The sequence below is a fragment of the Pyrus communis genome, chromosome 9, assembly GCF_041283825.1.
Source record: "Pyrus communis isolate YQ-2024b chromosome 9, ASM4128382v1, whole genome shotgun sequence".
In the NCBI taxonomy this organism is placed as follows: Eukaryota; Viridiplantae; Streptophyta; class Magnoliopsida; order Rosales; family Rosaceae; genus Pyrus; species Pyrus communis.
Genome location: NC_142573.1, coordinates 12860279 through 12878752, shown reverse-complemented (window position 1 = coordinate 12878752; position 18474 = coordinate 12860279). Strand labels below are relative to the sequence as shown.

At 36.3% G+C, this 18474-nt stretch overlaps 2 protein-coding genes across 2 annotated transcripts; one reads left to right on the top strand and one right to left on the bottom strand.

Annotated features, from left to right (window-relative positions):
* Positions 1-3: 3 nt before the first annotated feature.
* LOC137739696 (uncharacterized) lies at positions 4-1152 on the top strand. The gene is made up of 2 exons (XM_068479367.2): positions 4-140; positions 795-1152. Exon 2 carries the CDS (start codon positions 810-812, stop codon positions 987-989), a length of 180 nt encoding a protein of 59 aa, XP_068335468.2. The 5' UTR covers positions 4-140; positions 795-809; the 3' UTR covers positions 990-1152.
* On the bottom strand, positions 1114-6677 carry BGAL17 (beta-galactosidase 17). The gene is made up of 19 exons (XM_068479366.2): positions 6401-6677; positions 5922-6032; positions 5541-5736; positions 5100-5188; positions 4622-4702; positions 4337-4431; positions 4029-4099; positions 3821-3911; positions 3637-3754; positions 3458-3553; positions 3320-3368; positions 3032-3210; positions 2855-2929; positions 2564-2713; positions 2392-2442; positions 2072-2243; positions 1807-1952; positions 1632-1697; positions 1114-1472 (listed from the first exon to the last, which is right to left on the bottom strand). Exons 1-19 carry the CDS (start codon positions 6611-6613, stop codon positions 1368-1370), a joined length of 2154 nt encoding a protein of 717 aa, XP_068335467.2. The 5' UTR covers positions 6614-6677; the 3' UTR covers positions 1114-1367.
* Positions 6678-18474: the final 11797 nt, after the last annotated feature.

Below are 18474 nucleotides of genomic sequence, written 5' to 3'. Positions count from 1 at the left end.
GAGGCCATTGCCTTTGTGAAGAGTTGGGAGTTGTATAAAACGCGGGGCAGCGTTTGGATTTCTCTCTTCCCCAAATTTTGCTTGCAGACAATAAAAAAGTTTTCAACTTGCGCAGGAATCGAGCTTGTTTTCTTTGGGAGGTTCGTTTTCTACCTCCATCATGTATGTATGGATGAATGCATGTATGCGATGTTGGTATTGGGAATTTTGTGATTTTGGGTGATGAAATTTTATGATGATATGTGAAATTACCATCTGGGTATTTGTGATTTGATTGCTTTATGCAAAAGACACCTCCTTTTTGAGGTTAGGAATCTGATTGAAAGATGGGAAATTGTTGCAAGGAGAAATGTTGTTGACCCATTTGATTTCTCTGTGATTTTTTATTATTTTTTTATGTGATATTTTGCATTGAGCTACATGTTATGCTGCAACATTATGCCAAGTAAAATTGCAGTCTGCAACAAACACTATGCCTGCGAAAGTTGTATGTTGATGGACTCTTTACCATTTTGATGTTTCAAGTAGTTTGAAGGCTTTTGTGTTGCTGAAAACGCCTCGTCCAAGAGACCAGAAATCTCTTAAATTTCGTAACATGAGAATATTTTCTAGGAGTAGGAGGTCCATGAAATGAAATTCTGCAGAAGGTTAGCATTTATAGAGATTTCCATTTGGGAGATGCGTTCGGTAATCGTGCATTCATGTATCAATTCCTGGTGTGGAATGCATAATTTTCAAGTTGAGGTTTTCTTTGGCCCAACAAGAAAGAGTCTAATACCGATGGAAATTTGCAGGTAACGGGATAAGATATGGGAGTAAAACCAACGGTTGCCCTGAGAGCTATGTTAGTGGGAGGGATAGCTGCATTTGCCAAAGTAGCTGGTGCAGTCAAGGCTGCCGGTGGTGCCAAGGTGGGTGCAGCAGCAGCTGCCATGACAGCAGCAGCAACTGCAGCTGTAGGAACAAGACAAGATGACGCGAAGAAGTAAACGGAATGAGTTTTTTCTTTAGATGTAATCTGTAATTTCTGTAGCATTTAGTGTTGGCTGTCCCAGTGCGTCCCGGGAACAGATTTGCTACATTTGATATGGAATTTTTGAATGTAAGACAATGTTGAAACACTTGAAATAAACGAGATGACTTCTTAATTAATCTCTAGTTACTCCACATACAATCTGTACAACACAGGTTTCTTTGATTTTCTTGTTTTTCCTATCGAACATGAAACCTTGTAAACTGCCACTCTGTTAATTATAATCGACAAACACGACAGTAAAATTTTTCCAGAGGACCAGCATTTCTAAATGGAGATATACAGTCCGGTTCTCCATGTTTTCATTCACGAACATCTCATGTTAACAGTGGCACTAAAGCTGATGCACATTCGATTTCCCTGGACCACAAGTGAAGTCTGGCTGATCAACAAAGCGTACCACAAGCTCCGGGTTTGGGGACTCTAACTCAAATATGACCTGTGCGATCGTAAAACAGAAACAAGTGGATGTTCAAGCCGAAGTAAGCAGTGAAAAAAATAGGAGAAACGATATGTTTTTTTGTTGCAGCCACTGGAAACAGAAGAAGATAACTCAGCTCAAAATAAGTGGCAGAAAAATAACTTTTGGATCTCATACCACAACATTATTCCCACGACGAAGGACAGGAGCAGGAACATAGAGGTTGCACTGCGGTCCCTTTAACTGCAAAATGCACCATATTTCAAAATCTTAAGAGTAAAAGAATTAATGTTCTGTAACCAACATACACAGGAAAATTTGTACGACAAGGGAAATGGAAGCATTGTTTTACCGGCCAAAATCTTCCGATGTTGAAATTGTTAATAGTTACTATCCCTTTACCCCAGCCACTCAATGATATGAATGTATCTTTGATTTCGTCTTCTTTGCTGATAGAAATATATCCAGCATAGAATGCTGGCACGTTCGAATCATTCCCTGAAAAGGAAAGCAAATGTTTTTAATCATCGTTTCTCTTGATTACAATTACCTAGCTTATGTCGTGGTTTTGCAACATGGTACGGGAAAGAACATGGACAATGTATTTGGGACCGTACCAGACTTTTTCGGTTTTAATCTTTTGCGCGCTGACATAGTAATGACTCCAGAATGTGAAGCCTGAATTATGGGATTGATTTTAGGAACCTCATTCAGATTTCCTATAGGTATCAAATGCATTTTCCATCTTCGGAGAATTCTCCCATCAAGATAAACAGGAGACAGAATACCCTGAAAAAGAGAGTACGAAATACCAGTCAAATATCGTCAATTACGCTAGGAAGCACCCTGCTTTTCAGATGTCAAGAGATAAACTGACAGAACTGTAATTCTAGACTTCAGTTAGATGCCAAATGGTACAATTGAGTAGTGACTTTACCTTCCTGTCAAAGATATATGGTCCATAATTTAGACGGCCCATGTTTTCAACCTATAAGAACAGAAGAACAGAATATATCAAATTAGGGGGAAAAATCTGCTGAGGCATATTTGACGTTAAGAAATGAAAGTACGAATGAACAGAAAAACAAATAGAGACAATATTCAAGTACCAACACAAATAAGCTGATGTTAGAGCGGCATTTCGTATTAGGAAGGGTTAGAGGTTGATTTGACCATCTTTCAAAAGTGCCAACATATTTTGGTCTTCCATGACCATCTTCAGAAGAGCAGATTACAAAAACTTGGGCTCTGTCATGCACCTGCAAGTTCAAACCCAAACAAATTAGTAAAACATTGTTGGCTATTTTATACACACTCAACATATAGTGGATAGATGTGTGGCTTGGACTCTGAATAATTTGAACAGGTAATTAACTTTATATAGTAAGGGAAAGCTGCACCTTTGGTATGGATACAACTCCGCCACCATTGTCTTTTGCAGCAAACTCAGTCACATATAACATAAATCCAAACATCTGAAAATAAGAAGCATTCATCTCAGCGTACTAATTATACCACATGATCACCATGAGCAATTGCAAACAAGTATAAAGCTACAAAGACATAATTTTACACACCTGTCCCGCTGACTCCATAGATATTGGGCTCTCGGATTCAACCACATCAAAGTAATGGATCATATCAAATAAAGTCCTTGTTTTAGTTACGTGAATGGATCCATATGATTTCTTCTCATTATCGGCTGGAACTGCAGGGATAGATCCTAGATTGTGTTGCTCTACGACCCTCCTAATTGCTGAAAGCAGTACAATATTTATGATAAGCAATCTTGTTGCAAATTTTCAGTATCACATAGCAAGAGGATTTCACTCTTGTATCAATGAATTTACAGCTTGCAGCGATACCTTTGAATTTTGCATTGTTTACATCCCCAGATTCCCTGATCGGTGCATCCTGGGAAAATAAGGTGTTTCAGTTGTGAGTTTATAGTTTGTAGCTCAAATTAATATCAAGTTACAACAAAGAAGAAAAATCTTCCCCACATAATCATAGGAAGTGAGGTCGGGCTTGTAATCAGACTCGTCTGAACCGGTATTTGCTCCATTATAAAACCCAAAGTTTGTTCCCCCATGTGCCATCTGGAATTTAAAATTTTAAAGTTAACGAGCTTTGCCATAAAGATTTACTTGAAAGAAGGAAAATTATGATTTTTAGAACATACATAAAGCACTGCAGAACCATTTCTTTCCAAAATCTTTTTCAAGGCAGCTGCTGTAAAAGCAGCATCAGTCTGCGCATTCTTCTCTCCCCAATGTGTAAGCCAGCCTGTGTAAAACTCTCTGATGCAAACATTATGAACATTTTGACTGACACCAACGAAATTATTTGACCAACAAGAAACTTACGAAGAAAGTGGTGGTGATTTCCCGGGGGCATTGAACTCCCTTTGCAACTCAAATATAGGCCAAGGATCATCACCAGTAGTGAAATCAACAGCTGCAAAAATAAAGGTCAGGTTATAAGCAGAACACACACAATAATGATAAACTAATGATCAAGCTATATGCACCAAGGTGTTTAATGTGTAATAGTTTACGTTGAAGTTGAATTTACCTGAAAAGACAGCATCTCCACGAATTGTTCCTTTCTCTAGTGTTTCCCTAGAACCGCCATCTGTAGTATACCTAAAAACCATTCCATTTTCTCTAAGTCGTGTAATTATAGCACCTTTCTTTCGTATATTTTAGTTGGAAATCGGAATCTAAATAGCTGGATAACGGTTAAAACTTAAAACTAGGTCATATTTATAGGCAAAATTAGCAAACACCATGAATGAATCATGATTGCTCTGTGGCATACACATCAAAATAACAATAAAACACATCTCCAAAGAACAATGAACATAAGGCTGAATGACTTACAAAATTGCATCTTCCCCAAGGTGCTTTCTAGCCACTGACACCAGGTGATGAAGATAAGCTTTGTCGTTCCCATATGATCCAAATTCGTTTTCAATCTGTCAGAAAAAAATCCTATTTTACTGTAACTTTCCAAGATTACCATCTCAAAGTATCAAAGATTTTGAACCTAATTTGACAACTTTGAACTATAACTAAGACACCTCTAAGATGATATAAAGATCAAAGTAAAGCTATCTGTTAAGCATCATGGAGAAAGGCCAAGCCGAAAATTAAAGATCCACATACCTGAACCATTATAACAGGACCTCCACTTCCATAAAGAAGGGGAGCTACCTTTGGAAGCAGGATTCCCCACCATGTATCAACCTTAAAGTTCACGTTGAGTCCCGTATCAAAACAATGAAGAATTATCAGAGACATTTGCACCAAGAGAAATGATCAGAGATATGGTGCACAAAGATTCTTTTGATGAGTAATAAGTTTACTGAAATGTGCCACGGTGTTACAACGCCGGAATAAAAACAAAGAAACAAATCGGAAACTAAGAATAAAACCACAAGAGGATAGAATCTAGTAAAAAGTAGCAATTACCATTTCTTTTTATTTCATTATTTGTTTATTTTGGTAAGTACTTGAATATCAAACTGGAATCACCAGAATTCAGAAGACAGTACCTTTTAATGAAAACTTATATTCACTAGACTAGACCAATTTTGAACGAATTTAAAATGTACAAAAAAGATAATCCAAAAGGAAAACATACCAACTGAAGGAAAATGGGATCTGATGATCGTAGTCTGGGAGCTGGATTGATGGCAAGTAACCAAGGAGGGAAACCTCCCAAATCCCACTCTGCAATATGAGCACAAAATTTATTATCAACAGTTTGGTTATATCATCACTAACACAAAAATTAATGGCAAATAAATGATTAACAAATGCAAAAACAACAGGGACTGAAATATCCGAATAATTTTCAGACATTCAAGCCTGGCAGTAGAACAGTTAGAGCTATGAATTAAAAGACCAATTAAAGGATTCCATTTAGGTTCAATACGAGAAACACTCCAGTAACAAGATGCATAGTAGGGTAACACACGGGCAGATGGCATGTATATATTTAACCTAAAGAAACTCACCAATTTCAAAATCCCCTTAACAACAGACAGATATCCTAGATCTGACACAGTCAGTCACTACTAACCTGCACATATATATGGTCCAGGTCGAAGCATTACAAGAATACCCAGCTTCTGGGAGAGTTTGAGAAATGCAACCAAATCTGCAATACCGTCAAAATCCAAAATACCAGCTCTTGGTTCATGTAGGTTCCAGGGAACATAAGTTTGAATCGTATTTAATCCCAATGCCTTTGCTCTCAACAACCTATCTTCCCAGTACTGCATCAATAAAATATAATGTCCCAGATCACCACACCAATATTAGAAAGCCTTCACTAAACATATGCAGGAAAGCCACCAGGGACATAATTACTAGGATTCATTGGCAAGCAGATATTTCCTTGCAGTATAAGGTCAAATAACATATGCAGGAAAGCCACCAGGGACATAATTAAGATTAATACCTCAGGAAGAACCCGGAAATAGTGCAAGTCACCCCCAATGATCTGGAAAGGCTGACCATCCTTCCAGAACTTGTCCTCTGAAATTTCAAACTTTTTGGCATGATCCTGATTCTGAAAAAGAATCAACCAAAGTCCTCAGTCCTCAGTCCTCAATCACTAGATGATCAACTGTCACCCGGATATTTTTTATTTTTTTATTTTTTTGCTAAACATACAACCAGGAAATTCTTACTATCATCCCTCAGTTCAAAAAGTAAAATCTCAATCTCAAAAGTCGTGTTTATAGTTTCAAAACTTCAAGTGGAAAAAATTAAACCCAATTGGGCAAACATGTGCTTGGATTGTCAATCGGTTCAAACTTCAAATGCACTTTCCTTTTAACCCAAAAATCAAACAGACCCGGAAATCAAAACCCAGAATCTATTTCGACTCAATTTTCCAACTTCCAAAAAATACCAGAAAATTTTGAAAAGACTTACCCTTTTGGTGCTGGGATGGTGCTGCAGTTGTTGTTGGTGGGGAGAGTGGGAAGAGAGAGGAGGTAGAAGAGCAAAGACAGGGACAAAGATGCCAAAGGCTATTAGAGAGAGAAAGATGAGGAAAAACCAGGTGAGTGTCGTGCTTCTCCTCCTCACCATTGTTGACAATTTGGAGCTTGACGCTGAGGTATGATTCTTCTTCTTATACTTCATTACCTATTGGGGGACAACTGGGTCTTACTTCTCACATGTTTCACTTAACCGTCAAGTGTGTCAACAGTCAACTTACCTTAACCGCTAATGCTCCGTATCAGTAATTCCCGATGGAATGAGTATCCTCTCCGGATACTCAAGATGTTGGAAATTCTTAAATTATGTATGTTCATCGTATGTTATGTTGTCAAAAATTATTTTAAATTAAATATAAATAACAACTAACAAAAACTGGTCACACGATATACAATAAATAATTTGAGAATCCTAAAAATTGTGTTTGTTCATCGTACATCGTGCGGTTATAAATTATTTTAAATTAAATATAAATAGCAACTAATAAAAATTGGTCGTACAATATATGATAAACGAACATAATTTGAAGATCCGGAGAGAATCCTTCTGGTTCCGTATGAATTTTTTTATTGGACAAAAGAAAAGCCTTGTTCTTTTTTATTGTGAATCTTTTATGTTTTTGTGTCTGACATTTCAACTAATCTTTTTGTCCTTTGGAATTTTGTTGCAAATGATATTTTATATCATGAAATATGCCATTTGTATGGGTTCGATTTGTGTTTCAAGTTGATCCATCCTACACCTTAGCCCTAAAATGACCACTATAAGGTCATAAGGCAAAGGTTAGAGCATTTTATTCCGTCTTATTAGCTCAAAATCATCACACCAATCTTTATCTTTATGTTCGGTTTATCACAACAGAAGAAGAAACATGTGGAGAAACTCATGAAGGAAACTCCACGTAATCAATTCACCGCCCTCTGTTTTAGGTGTGTACACGAAAGTTTAATTTGTGTGTTTTTATTCGTGGGATTGCTGAAAACACTTGTAATCTTAAGACAACAATCCAAATTCAAAGAATTCCGCTAAATAATCCTATCTTATCTTGAGTCATATTTATAGGCATGAATTTCCAACGTTGGAGGATAATGACATTTCAAGCTTTCCATTTTATATGTCTCTACATTTGGATGAAGGTGTTCAATCCTATATCCTTAAAACGCTCCTCAGTTGTGGGTTTGATGATGATAATGTTTGCGATGTACTAATGGTGGACAATAGCAACTTTTCACTTTTTGTCTTCCAATAGCAACAAATTTTAACTACATACTAGTGTAATTCATATATAAGTGGGAGGTCGAAATTTTCACTTTCGTGAATGATAAATTAGACATCAATTTATTATGTTGACTCATTAGGTGACTTACCCAAATTCTTCACCTTCTGATGGCTAGTTTAGGATTGCTGTGTTTTTTCTAAACTGCTCATATTGTGCTGTGAGAATAAATAGTTGTAAAAAGGAGTAGGTAAGTGTTTTGTAAACTATAATGCTAAAAGTGCTTTTAGTAAAATATTAAAGACGGCATAAGGATTGTCAATAAGAAAGTTTTATTAATTGGGACTGTCCACCTGCCTCCTATAAAAATAAAAAACAAAAAATGAACATTTTTTTTATAAGCATGGGTAGAGATGTTTCTGCTTTCTGCTGCTTTACATCTATGATTTTGAAATGGATACATTTTTTTTTCATTTACCAAACATAAATTTAGCCCTAACTTTTTTAAAAATTTGCTTTTAAAAAAATTTAAGCAACCCCAGACCAGTCCTAAATCTTGTCTCATTGAGACATATAGTTAGGGATGGCAATGGGGTTGAGGATGCCACCTCCATTGTCACGCCCCGATCCCTAGATATGTCCAAGATCGACACTTGATGTCACCAAGTACCTATACGTATCTCTTGTCTCGCCTCTGAGACATGACCAAAACACAATCAATTCCACCAAACAGTAACTTTTCTTTTATTTCATGGTTGCATCTAACTTTTATGTTAGACTGCCTACGTGGGATCAAGTCATTTGTCGTTCACCCCTTCATTTAAGCTCTAAAATTCTCAAGGCATTAATGGCAAGAACATAGAGTTTCAGAATCACATAAGGGAGCCAATTGAGCAGTCTCGCTAGAATTTAGTCTACATAACAAAATCATATGTGAAAATAGATTGTCATTCACCTATATCACAATATTTTCCTATACAATCTACAATCAACAATTAATTGATGCAATCAACCAAAGAGGCACAATCTTAACTTTTAACTACGTTAATCAATCCAACAAAATCACATATCATTTCATGAAATTTAGTAAAGGAATTCTCCATAATTCCCTACCTAGATTCCAAGCAATAACACGTAACTGTTTGACTCGAGTTTTTTTGTAAGATCCCACATCGCTTAGGGGAGTGATCCTTATATGTATATTCTCATCTCTACCTAGCACGAAGCCTTTTGGGAGCTCACTGGCTTTGTGTTCCATGGGAACTCCGAAGTTAAGCGAGTAGTGCGCGAGAGCACTCCCATGATGGGTGACCCATTGGGAAGTTCTCGTGTGAGTTCCTAGAAACAAAACTGTGAGGACCTGGTCGAGGTCCAAAACGGACAATATCGTGCTACAGTGGTGGAGTGGGCCCAGGATGTGGTAGACCCCGGGCCGGGATGTGACATTGTTAAACAAATCTTCAAACCCGCCCCATACCCATTTATTGTCCTCCATAATCACTTCATTACGGTCTAGTATCCATGGATACCCAAACTTATGGAGATTTTTGTCATCCCCACTTATAATTGACTCATCTGCTACAATACTATGGTTTAGTGATATTCTTTATAAGTAAGAGACCTTATGTCCTACTTTGGTGAATAAAGGCTCAATACTAAATTATTATGACCTACACATTTAGTGGTTTAGCCTAAATTCCGCCATAGTTGACCCATCTATTTTAACCCAAATGAGCTGGCCAGTCAAGCTGGGCCAAGTCTAAAAGCATGGGCCGAAAAGAACTAAAGATTATAGACTAAGCCTGTTTCTTATGACTTGTAAATGATCACCTCTTTGCACAGGTTTTGGGATCAGTCGGCATTTGTTATTCCAATTTTGGGGCTCAGTTCACATCAAATACAAACCCTCGCATGTTGCTTCAGGCTTTATGCTGGAGCTAGAAAAACTGGAGAAACTATATGAGTAATGTTAGAGATACTGCATAATTATATTATATTGGTGTGTCATCTGTTGTGAGAGTGATGTATAAAATCAACATTCAATGAGATAAATTCATTAAGTGACGTTACATGTATACATCACTTGCCGTATCAGATGGTACACAAATGTGGTACGGAAATGTGAGTCTCCTAGTATTTTCTAGAAATTATTTAGCTTCTAGTTAAAGGCTAAAGGCCACTCCTGGCTTCTGCCCCTCCAAGGGAAGCAAGACAACAGCCCAACCCCAACCAAAGGCATTGAATTCTACCAATGCTTGGGCTTGAATAGGCTGTGGCCCATCTTTTGTCCGTCCATTTTTCTGCACCAACTGTAAACATTCATATACTCAATTATTCGTTTGAATATATATTTCATTCGAGGACGTCCACAAGAAATCAAAATTCAGTACTTATGCTATTACTAAATTGCGTGGTCAGTTAGATTTTGCTCATAAATGGATGCAGTGTTTTCCAAATTTAGACCTACTCTTCACGTGACCTTTCTGAAGGAGGATCCCCCTCGCGATTTTGTGTTGTAATTTAGTCCGTTCTTATTTATTTATTTAATGACAATAGCATTAGTCTGCAGATAGTGATGATATGGAAAATATAGCAATCTAACAAAAACTTCGAATTAAAAAACCCCAGCCACTAGAGAGAAAAAAAGCCAAAGATAAAACTTACCGCCGCGGACTCTAGCTTTTGGTTTTGGGATCGGTAGTGATCCTTCTTGATCACTTCCTTCTCTTTCTTTTCCTCTTTTTAGTAGTGCTCACTCTCTCGCTTTGTCGATGAGAGCTTTTGTAATGGTTATGCCTTATTGCTCAAGTCAAGATCTTGATTTTGTGGTTTATGCACTTAGCAAATGATTATGCGGAGGAAACTTGACATTTGTTGGAGGTCACTCATAGCAAGGGGGTTTTGTCAACGATTGCAAGATCATCAAGGGGTGGTGCGGCCTTTTACTCTTGGGGTCATTGCAGTGGTTTGAGGGATTCACAATCATGGTTTTTTGTCATTGTAAAGTCTTCACGTAATGGTATGGTGTTTACCTTGTGTGTCTTGACAGTTTTAGGTCCAGCTCATAGGGTTTAGGCATTGTGAGCTTATCTTTCTTGTTGGTGGTGTCTCCCATGGTTGAGGAATCGTACCTCTGAAGAGTTTATTTTGTATTGTGACTTTTTTTTTTTTTTTTTTTTTTTTGGGTTGTGGTTTCATTTTCTGTTTGCCTGGCAAATGACTATGAAGGAATCTTCGTACTGTCTCATAACAGGGTTTATTTGCCAAAGCGCATTGTCTTTTGCAAGTTTATTAGAAAGTGATGCAATTAAGGTATTTGCCTCATGGTTGTTATGTCACATCCCAGCCCAGGATGTGGTGGGGGCCTGGGCCAGCCCAACCTAGAATGTCCACTAGAATCCCGAATCGAGCTGTGCTGGCTGACACTTAGAAGGTGACGAAGCCAGCACAGCTCGATTCGGGGTCCTAATGGACATTCCGGGTCGGGGTGTGTCAGTTTGGTATTAGAGCCAATCCCTGGCCAGATGTGTGCCGACGAGGATGTCGGGCCCCTAAAGGGGGAGGGGGGATGTGTCATGTTATGTTCCATTTGGTTAGATGTATGTGGGCTAAGTTTTATTTATCTTTCTATTGCGTTTGTAATTATGAAATTGTATTCCTAATCAATGATGTTCCTCATTTTATTTGATTATGAAATTTTTATTACCTTAAAAATTAATGATATGAGAAAATGTCTCCTTCGACTTCAGTATTATCACAGCTCAAAATACGTAAACATACGTAGCCAATTGATTATATCATTACAACTCCAGGAAGAAAATGAAAAGAAATATGTGAGAAATTACCAGCTATGGTGACGTAGGTAATATGGCGAGATGAATTAATGATCGTTGAAAGACGCAAATCGAGCATCAAGAACAAGGCTTTGCAGATTTGGGTTGTTCGGTTTGGGGCTATGATCCCAAGTTTTAAAGAGAACAGCGACGCGCATCAAACCCAATGTTTTAATGTACATGTGGTGTATATGTTTTTCAACCAACTCTTCATTTGTAGTATTTTATTAAGGTTTTAAGTTTTAAGGATATTTTCAGAATTTTGTTAATTAGAATTTGGTGAAGAGGCTTTATAAATAGAAGTCCTAAAACTCTTAGAACGTAGGTTTAGGCATTGAGTTTGTTATCTTATTAATCTTAACTAATTAATAAAACACTCATTATCAACCAAAATCCTATGAAATTACCAGTTTAACCCTCTAATTAAAACATAATAAGAATAAGAAATATGGGGCAGAAATGTAATTTCACACAACCAAATTTTGTTGTTTTCTTTCAAAGCCTCACCTACATGTAATTCTAACATATCTCTAATTAAATAAATAAAATAAAATAAATAAAAAACTTCCCATTTCCCACATTCTCTATTACTTTCTTCCTCTCTCCTTCTATTTCAAAAACAAAAATAAAAAATTTCTCACACATTTTGTGTATGCCCATATGCTAGTTATCATTTAATATAACTTTGAGGAGCGATTCTCATACCGTTGAATATCCTTCTCTGTCAGCTTCGTCATATGGGATTTTCACATCAATCATATGTGCTTCATTACCAAGATAACTAACCATTTTTGAACTTCAATATATCACCACTTGAGGATCAGTTTAAACCTCCACAAAAATAAAGAAATGAATAGATGTAGGTTAAATAACGAAAAGAAGATGTGATGTCCTTTTTTCCTTGTAGATAGTTAGGGTTTAGATTTTTTCTTCAACCTACTGAGTTTTGAGTAAACTCTTTGGGAAATGTTATTAGTACTCCAAAAATCTTATTCTACACACTCCTCACAAGTGTATTTTTCTTTCTAAATATATAAATTTTGGAGTGTAGAATGAAGAATTTGGAGTGCCAATAACAATTCCCAACTCTTCATGCACTAACATTTCTTTTAATATAAATTATGGTAGAATATCGATTGCACTAAAAAAACAAAAAAGTTTAACTAAGCATTCATTGTATTGTCATTTATATTTTCATTAGACCTGTTGTTATTGCTAAATAAGTAAAAGAGAAATATCCATCATTACATGTGCAACAAATTCAGACCAGTTTCCAACCATAATTCAACAAAATGATTGTTCATGAGAAGATTGAGTAGTAGCTGGCCAGCCTGCTCTTTACTTTTTGAAAAGAGAATATAAGACAGATGAGGATCTCTCTCTCCCTCTCTCTCTCTCCCTCTCTCCGTGCATCCATGTGTGTACTGTGCATGTTAAAGAAAGCAAGCGACCCAGAAAAGCATAGAGAGAAAGATGATAAGTCAAAGAAAAAAGGTGAAATTATTAACACAGGGAGCAAAACATCTTTACAACGACAAGTCAACTGGTTTTTAGCCATGCCAACAATAAAAATACGTAAACAAAAAACAAAACAAGTTAACCCATTTGCCATTCCATACATATGGTCTTGTTTGGCAGCTCGAACTGTATTGATTATTTCAATCGGATTGGATAAATAGTCATCGGAGAATATTGACTAAATTAGTCGGACGTTTGGTGCAACATCGGACTAATGACCGTATTATTTATACTATATTTGGTACTCTGCTACAGCCAAATCACCGTATTATTTATACACCGCAACCAGCATGCTCATATTATTGAATTCATCATGCTTCATCATAGATGCCAAGATTCTATAAAATAAATCAAATGCACTTTCAATTTCCCTATTTTGGATATAACCTGCAATCATGGATGCCTATTTAGCAGATTAACACAGAGATAATAAATACCCCAATTCACCAAAAAGCTCAAGAAATTGGGAAAAATTGTCCAATCCATTTCTTCAACTGGGTACGAATTTTCAACATATCTAACTCAGGATCTTTGCAATTCTTGCAAAAACCCAACCAAATTGATTTTTTTCAAGGATTCGACTCATGCCAGGAAAACAAACCCAGTGGGTAGTGTTCTTCTGTTAGGAGAGATGGGGGCAGAATGAATATAAAAAAAATATATATATATATACATGTCCATTTTTTTTAGATCTGAAAACTGACAAACCCTAAAATTTTAATTAATAGAAAAATTTATAATCAATTGCAAAATTAGGAAGAACAATAACCAAATTCAATTAATTGAAAGGAAATTGCAAGAAAAGTAGATGGAGGAGGGCATAAACTGATAGAGAAGAAGAAAGATTGCAAGAAAAATAGATGGAGGAGGGCATAAACCGATAGAGAAGAAGAAGAAGAAGAAAAATTGCAAGAAAAAGAGGAAGAGGGCAGCGGAACAGAGAGAAGAAGAAGAAGAATAGGAGCAGAGGAGAGGGCGAGTGATGCAAGTGAGACAGAGAAAGCAAGAGAAGCGTGTTTTCTACCTATCTGACTAAGGGCTGGTTTGGTATTGCTGTGCTTTGAAAAGAAAAAAAAAACTGTTTCTGTTGTGTTGTGAAAATAAACTCATTTTTGCTGCTTCACGTTTTCAGTTTTTTTTCATCTAAAACTATGAAAATAAGCTGTTTTTAAGTGTTTACCAAACACCTTTTTGAGCTCAACCTTTTTTTATTTTTATACCCACTTTTTATAAAAGCACCTCAGTACCAAACTAATACTACATAATACCGTGTTCTGGGAGAGTATAATTAAGCGGGCATGAACTGGATAAAATGGATAGGCCCGGATTATTAATCCGGTGACTATTTAATACGTACGGGCACCAAACATCGGACTCCGTATTATTAGTACTATTCGGTGTTCTATACGGCGTACCAAACAAGGTCTATATTTATATGATTATGAACCTAGAAGAGACACAAGAGACACACACTTTTGAGATATAGGAAAAATTAGGTTCTCATTCCTATTTTTCCTACTCCATTGATTAAAACCTTATTTCTTTTCAATTTTTAATCAAGGTCCTTAGATTTTAATAAACTTCACTAATTATTCTAATAATAAAATATTTTTTATTTCTAAATATATTCATCTAGTGTTAGAAACGTTCCATTTGGTATATTTATATTTATGGTTAAAATTTTTGTCATATATTTTAATTTTTAGTTCATACCCATTTTTAATTTGCAACCTTTTTTTTTTTTAAATTTGTACCAATTTTCCCTTCAGTTATAATTTGTACCCATATGTTAATTCCTTTTTGTGCCCATATTTTTTAAACTTTTATTTGTATTTGTACCCATATTTTTTAATTTATTTGTACCCATTTTGTAACGACCCATTCCCAATTTTACGGTTTATATAATTTTAATAAGTGAATTTACAAAAATGCCCTTTGAGGCGAAGTGTTGACTTTTGTTGACTTCTGTGTCGTGTCATGTAAGACTTGTTTTCTTGGTATATCCTCATAGCGCTCGTCGCTACGAACGTGTAGGCGCAAACGGAACGTGATTTGGAGTTATAATGAAGGAGATATTAACATTTAAAGTCGAGGGCATTTTAGTGAATTAATTATTTTCTAGAAAGCTCTAGATTTTTGGAGCTTAATCTGGAAAGCCACATGTATGGCCCAAATTTAAAGAAAGAAGAAATGGACGGTTGGGAGAAGAGATAAAGGAGAGAAAGGAGGGGCGGGACGCCCATTCAGAAGAGGAGAGAGAAGAGACTGGCCAATTAGGAGAGAAATGAGGGAGGGAAGGTTTAGCCAACCCAGACCCTAACTCATTCACAACCGAGACCAGGTCTCTGACTCGGTTTTTCACAACCTTTCTGACGCCTTTCATGGCGTTTTTTCGGTGAACCACCTCCATTTATCACTTGCATACAGCTTGGCGACCTTCCAGCTTGTATCTCCACCCAAATTTGATGGGTTTTGGTTTTGGTTTCTCCGAGAGTGACCTCGTCGGGTTTTCGGTGTATACAACGACAATTCTGCTGTTCCCGATGCAAATTTTGTCAACCACCACCATGGGTCGACTCCTCTTGAGGTCAGGAACAAAGCCCACACGTTGGTTGGGGCGTTGGAGTTCGACTTGAGGACAGATTGAAAAACACCCAAATTCTAGGGTTTCGGCCGGTTTGAGGGAAATTGGACCTTTTCCTGGCCAAATTGGCCTTAGCCACATGCATGAAAATTACTCCCCTCATTGAGATCTACATTCTTGTAAAATTTAGTAATTTTTAGAAATAGTTGATTTTTTCGGTAAGTCGGGGTGGCCGACTGCCGTGTACGGCTGTGTGTGGGCCGAGACATATCTTGACCTTCCTAGACTAAATTTGATTCTCCAATTCTGTATGTGAAGTTCGATTAACGAATTTCCATCGTTTGAACCTAGTTCCATTAATGTCGGCCACTTGATTCTCATAGTGATCGACAATTCGACCGTTGGATCGTCACCAAACCTTGATACGTTATAGTACGTAATATTTGAGGATATTAGAATGTATAGATCTTCTTGAATAGGATATGTAAGTTACGTGTTTTATTGATAAGAATTCTGAGACGTGATTTAATAATTGTTCTAGGCGCCGATCGTTTTTGACGTCTCGATATTTGTGCTAGGGAGTTGTAGCGCGGACTCCAAGTGAATGGGTCTTTTCCTTTTTATAGTGTATGTATAAGTGTGTGTGTGTGTATATATATGTGTATATAAATGGTAGCTTCCACAAATGCTCTTGAATTGATTCATGCACTTTATGCCATGTCTAAAATGTGTGATACTTTAAATGTTGCATTAGTATGAATTATATTTATATTGAATGATGTTGCGGAGGCTTATGTAAGCTCTAGGTGAGTATATTGTGATGATATTGGTTGCATTGCACATTGTTATGCATAAATGCATTTAGATCTCATCATTGCTGCACCCTGGTGTTAGTGTTCCTGCCCGAGGCCAGGGCACAGTCCTTCACGTGATGTTCACCTCCCACACTGCACGCTCACCTTGGATCCAAGTTTGGTGCCAGCCCTATTGTGCAGACCACAATAGGTGGTTCCGACTCGTAGGTGACCTGTGATTATTGCACAGCCTTCACATAATCGTAGCACTTGAACGTACATATTTACACCCAGCCCTGTCATACAGACCATAATAGGTGGTTCCGACTCGTGTGCTAGCATATATTGATGAGCTATAAGTCCAGTCATACAGGTTACATTAGGTGGCTCCGACTGGCATATTATTTTATTTTGATTTCACCTGGCTTACATCTTTTAGTGCTGAAACGTATGACATGGCATGCTTTAGTTTTTACTGACCTTATGCATTGGTTTTTGTATGTATATACGTAGTATTATTTTATGGAAACTATACGGGTTTTACGGCGAGGGGTTATAACGTTTTCAAAAGGTTTTTATTAAAACTTTATTTTCAGACCCACTCACCCTTGTTTTTGCGCCCTTCCAGGTTCTAGTAGCAGAGTTTTAGTACCGACGAGGACTATTGGCAAATCTTGGTGTAGACGATTATCATCGATGGTATAATTCTCACCCTACTTTACTGTATTGTACTTATGCTTGGACATCACGTGTGAATTGGGCTCATTCCCACTCATAGTGCACTCTGGTATTTAGGCACTTTAGGATTAAATTTATTCATATTCTCCACATCAATACACTTTCTGGCTTTGTTACATTCCTGGTGTCGGCCAACACAGCTCGATTCAGAGTCCTAGTGGACATCCGGGGTTGGGGTGTGTCACATTTTTAATTTGCTAAATGTACATATGCTAATTATATGCATGTATTTTATGTTTTAAAATATGTTAATAATTATGTGGGTACATTATTTTTTTGCTATAATTTTTGTGAAGAACAATATTACTCTAAAATTGATTTTTAAGTATTTATTATATTTTAAAAATATTATTTGAATTTGTTTAAATTTCATAATTGGTTGGACATTAAATGCATAAATGCATAAGTTAAATCTATTAAATGAGGCTAAGGACCTCGATCAAAATATTTAAACAAACAAGATTTTAGTGTAACAATTAGGTTGATTAAAGACCGGAACCAAAATGACCATTTGATATATATTTTAATATCATTTTGTAGCGTTCGTTTCAATGTATTTTAATGATCCGAAACCTTTACATTTTAGTACATCATTCATAGATCAGCTTTATAAAGATTGGACAAATCCAAAAGTATTATTAAGACATCATTTGTAGTGGAGAAAATAGATGAATAAGACTATAAAGAAACACTGATTTTAATTTATCTACCATTTGATTTTGGATTTAATCAAATTTTTTTGTAGAAATAATCTTTGAGGAAAAACCTAAAAGATAGAGTGTTTGTATAAATCTATATATCCACATCGGATTTAGTCGATTTTTCAAAAAATGGGGACTAGTTGTGGGACTAATTTCACATTGAACTTTAATGATCCGAACAGTCTATTTTGTAAGTCTTGATTTATAAATCATCTATGTAATAATTTAATTCAATCTGAGACCATTTGCCCAATTAATTGTCACAGTGAAATTTCACTGTTTCTTAATACATAGTGTTCGTCAATTTCTTCGAATTCAATTAGATGCCTCAAATATTTCTGATTTGACTAATATTTTGTAAGGATGATCTATGAGGTGCAACTTAAAAAATAAGCAGTTCGAATTGTTGAAGTTCGATGTGGTGTGGACTCCACAACTAATCCCCATTTAAAAAAAAAATCCCTTTCAATAAAACCAGCTCCAACCCTTAGGTTAAAACCTAAAGTTTTTAACCCAGAAACGGTTTTATTGATCTAAAACTTTTAGGTTAAATTTTAGTCTGGGATTATTAAAAAATGAATTTAGGACAATTTCTTTTTTTCCTTAAAGTAACTTTTAAAA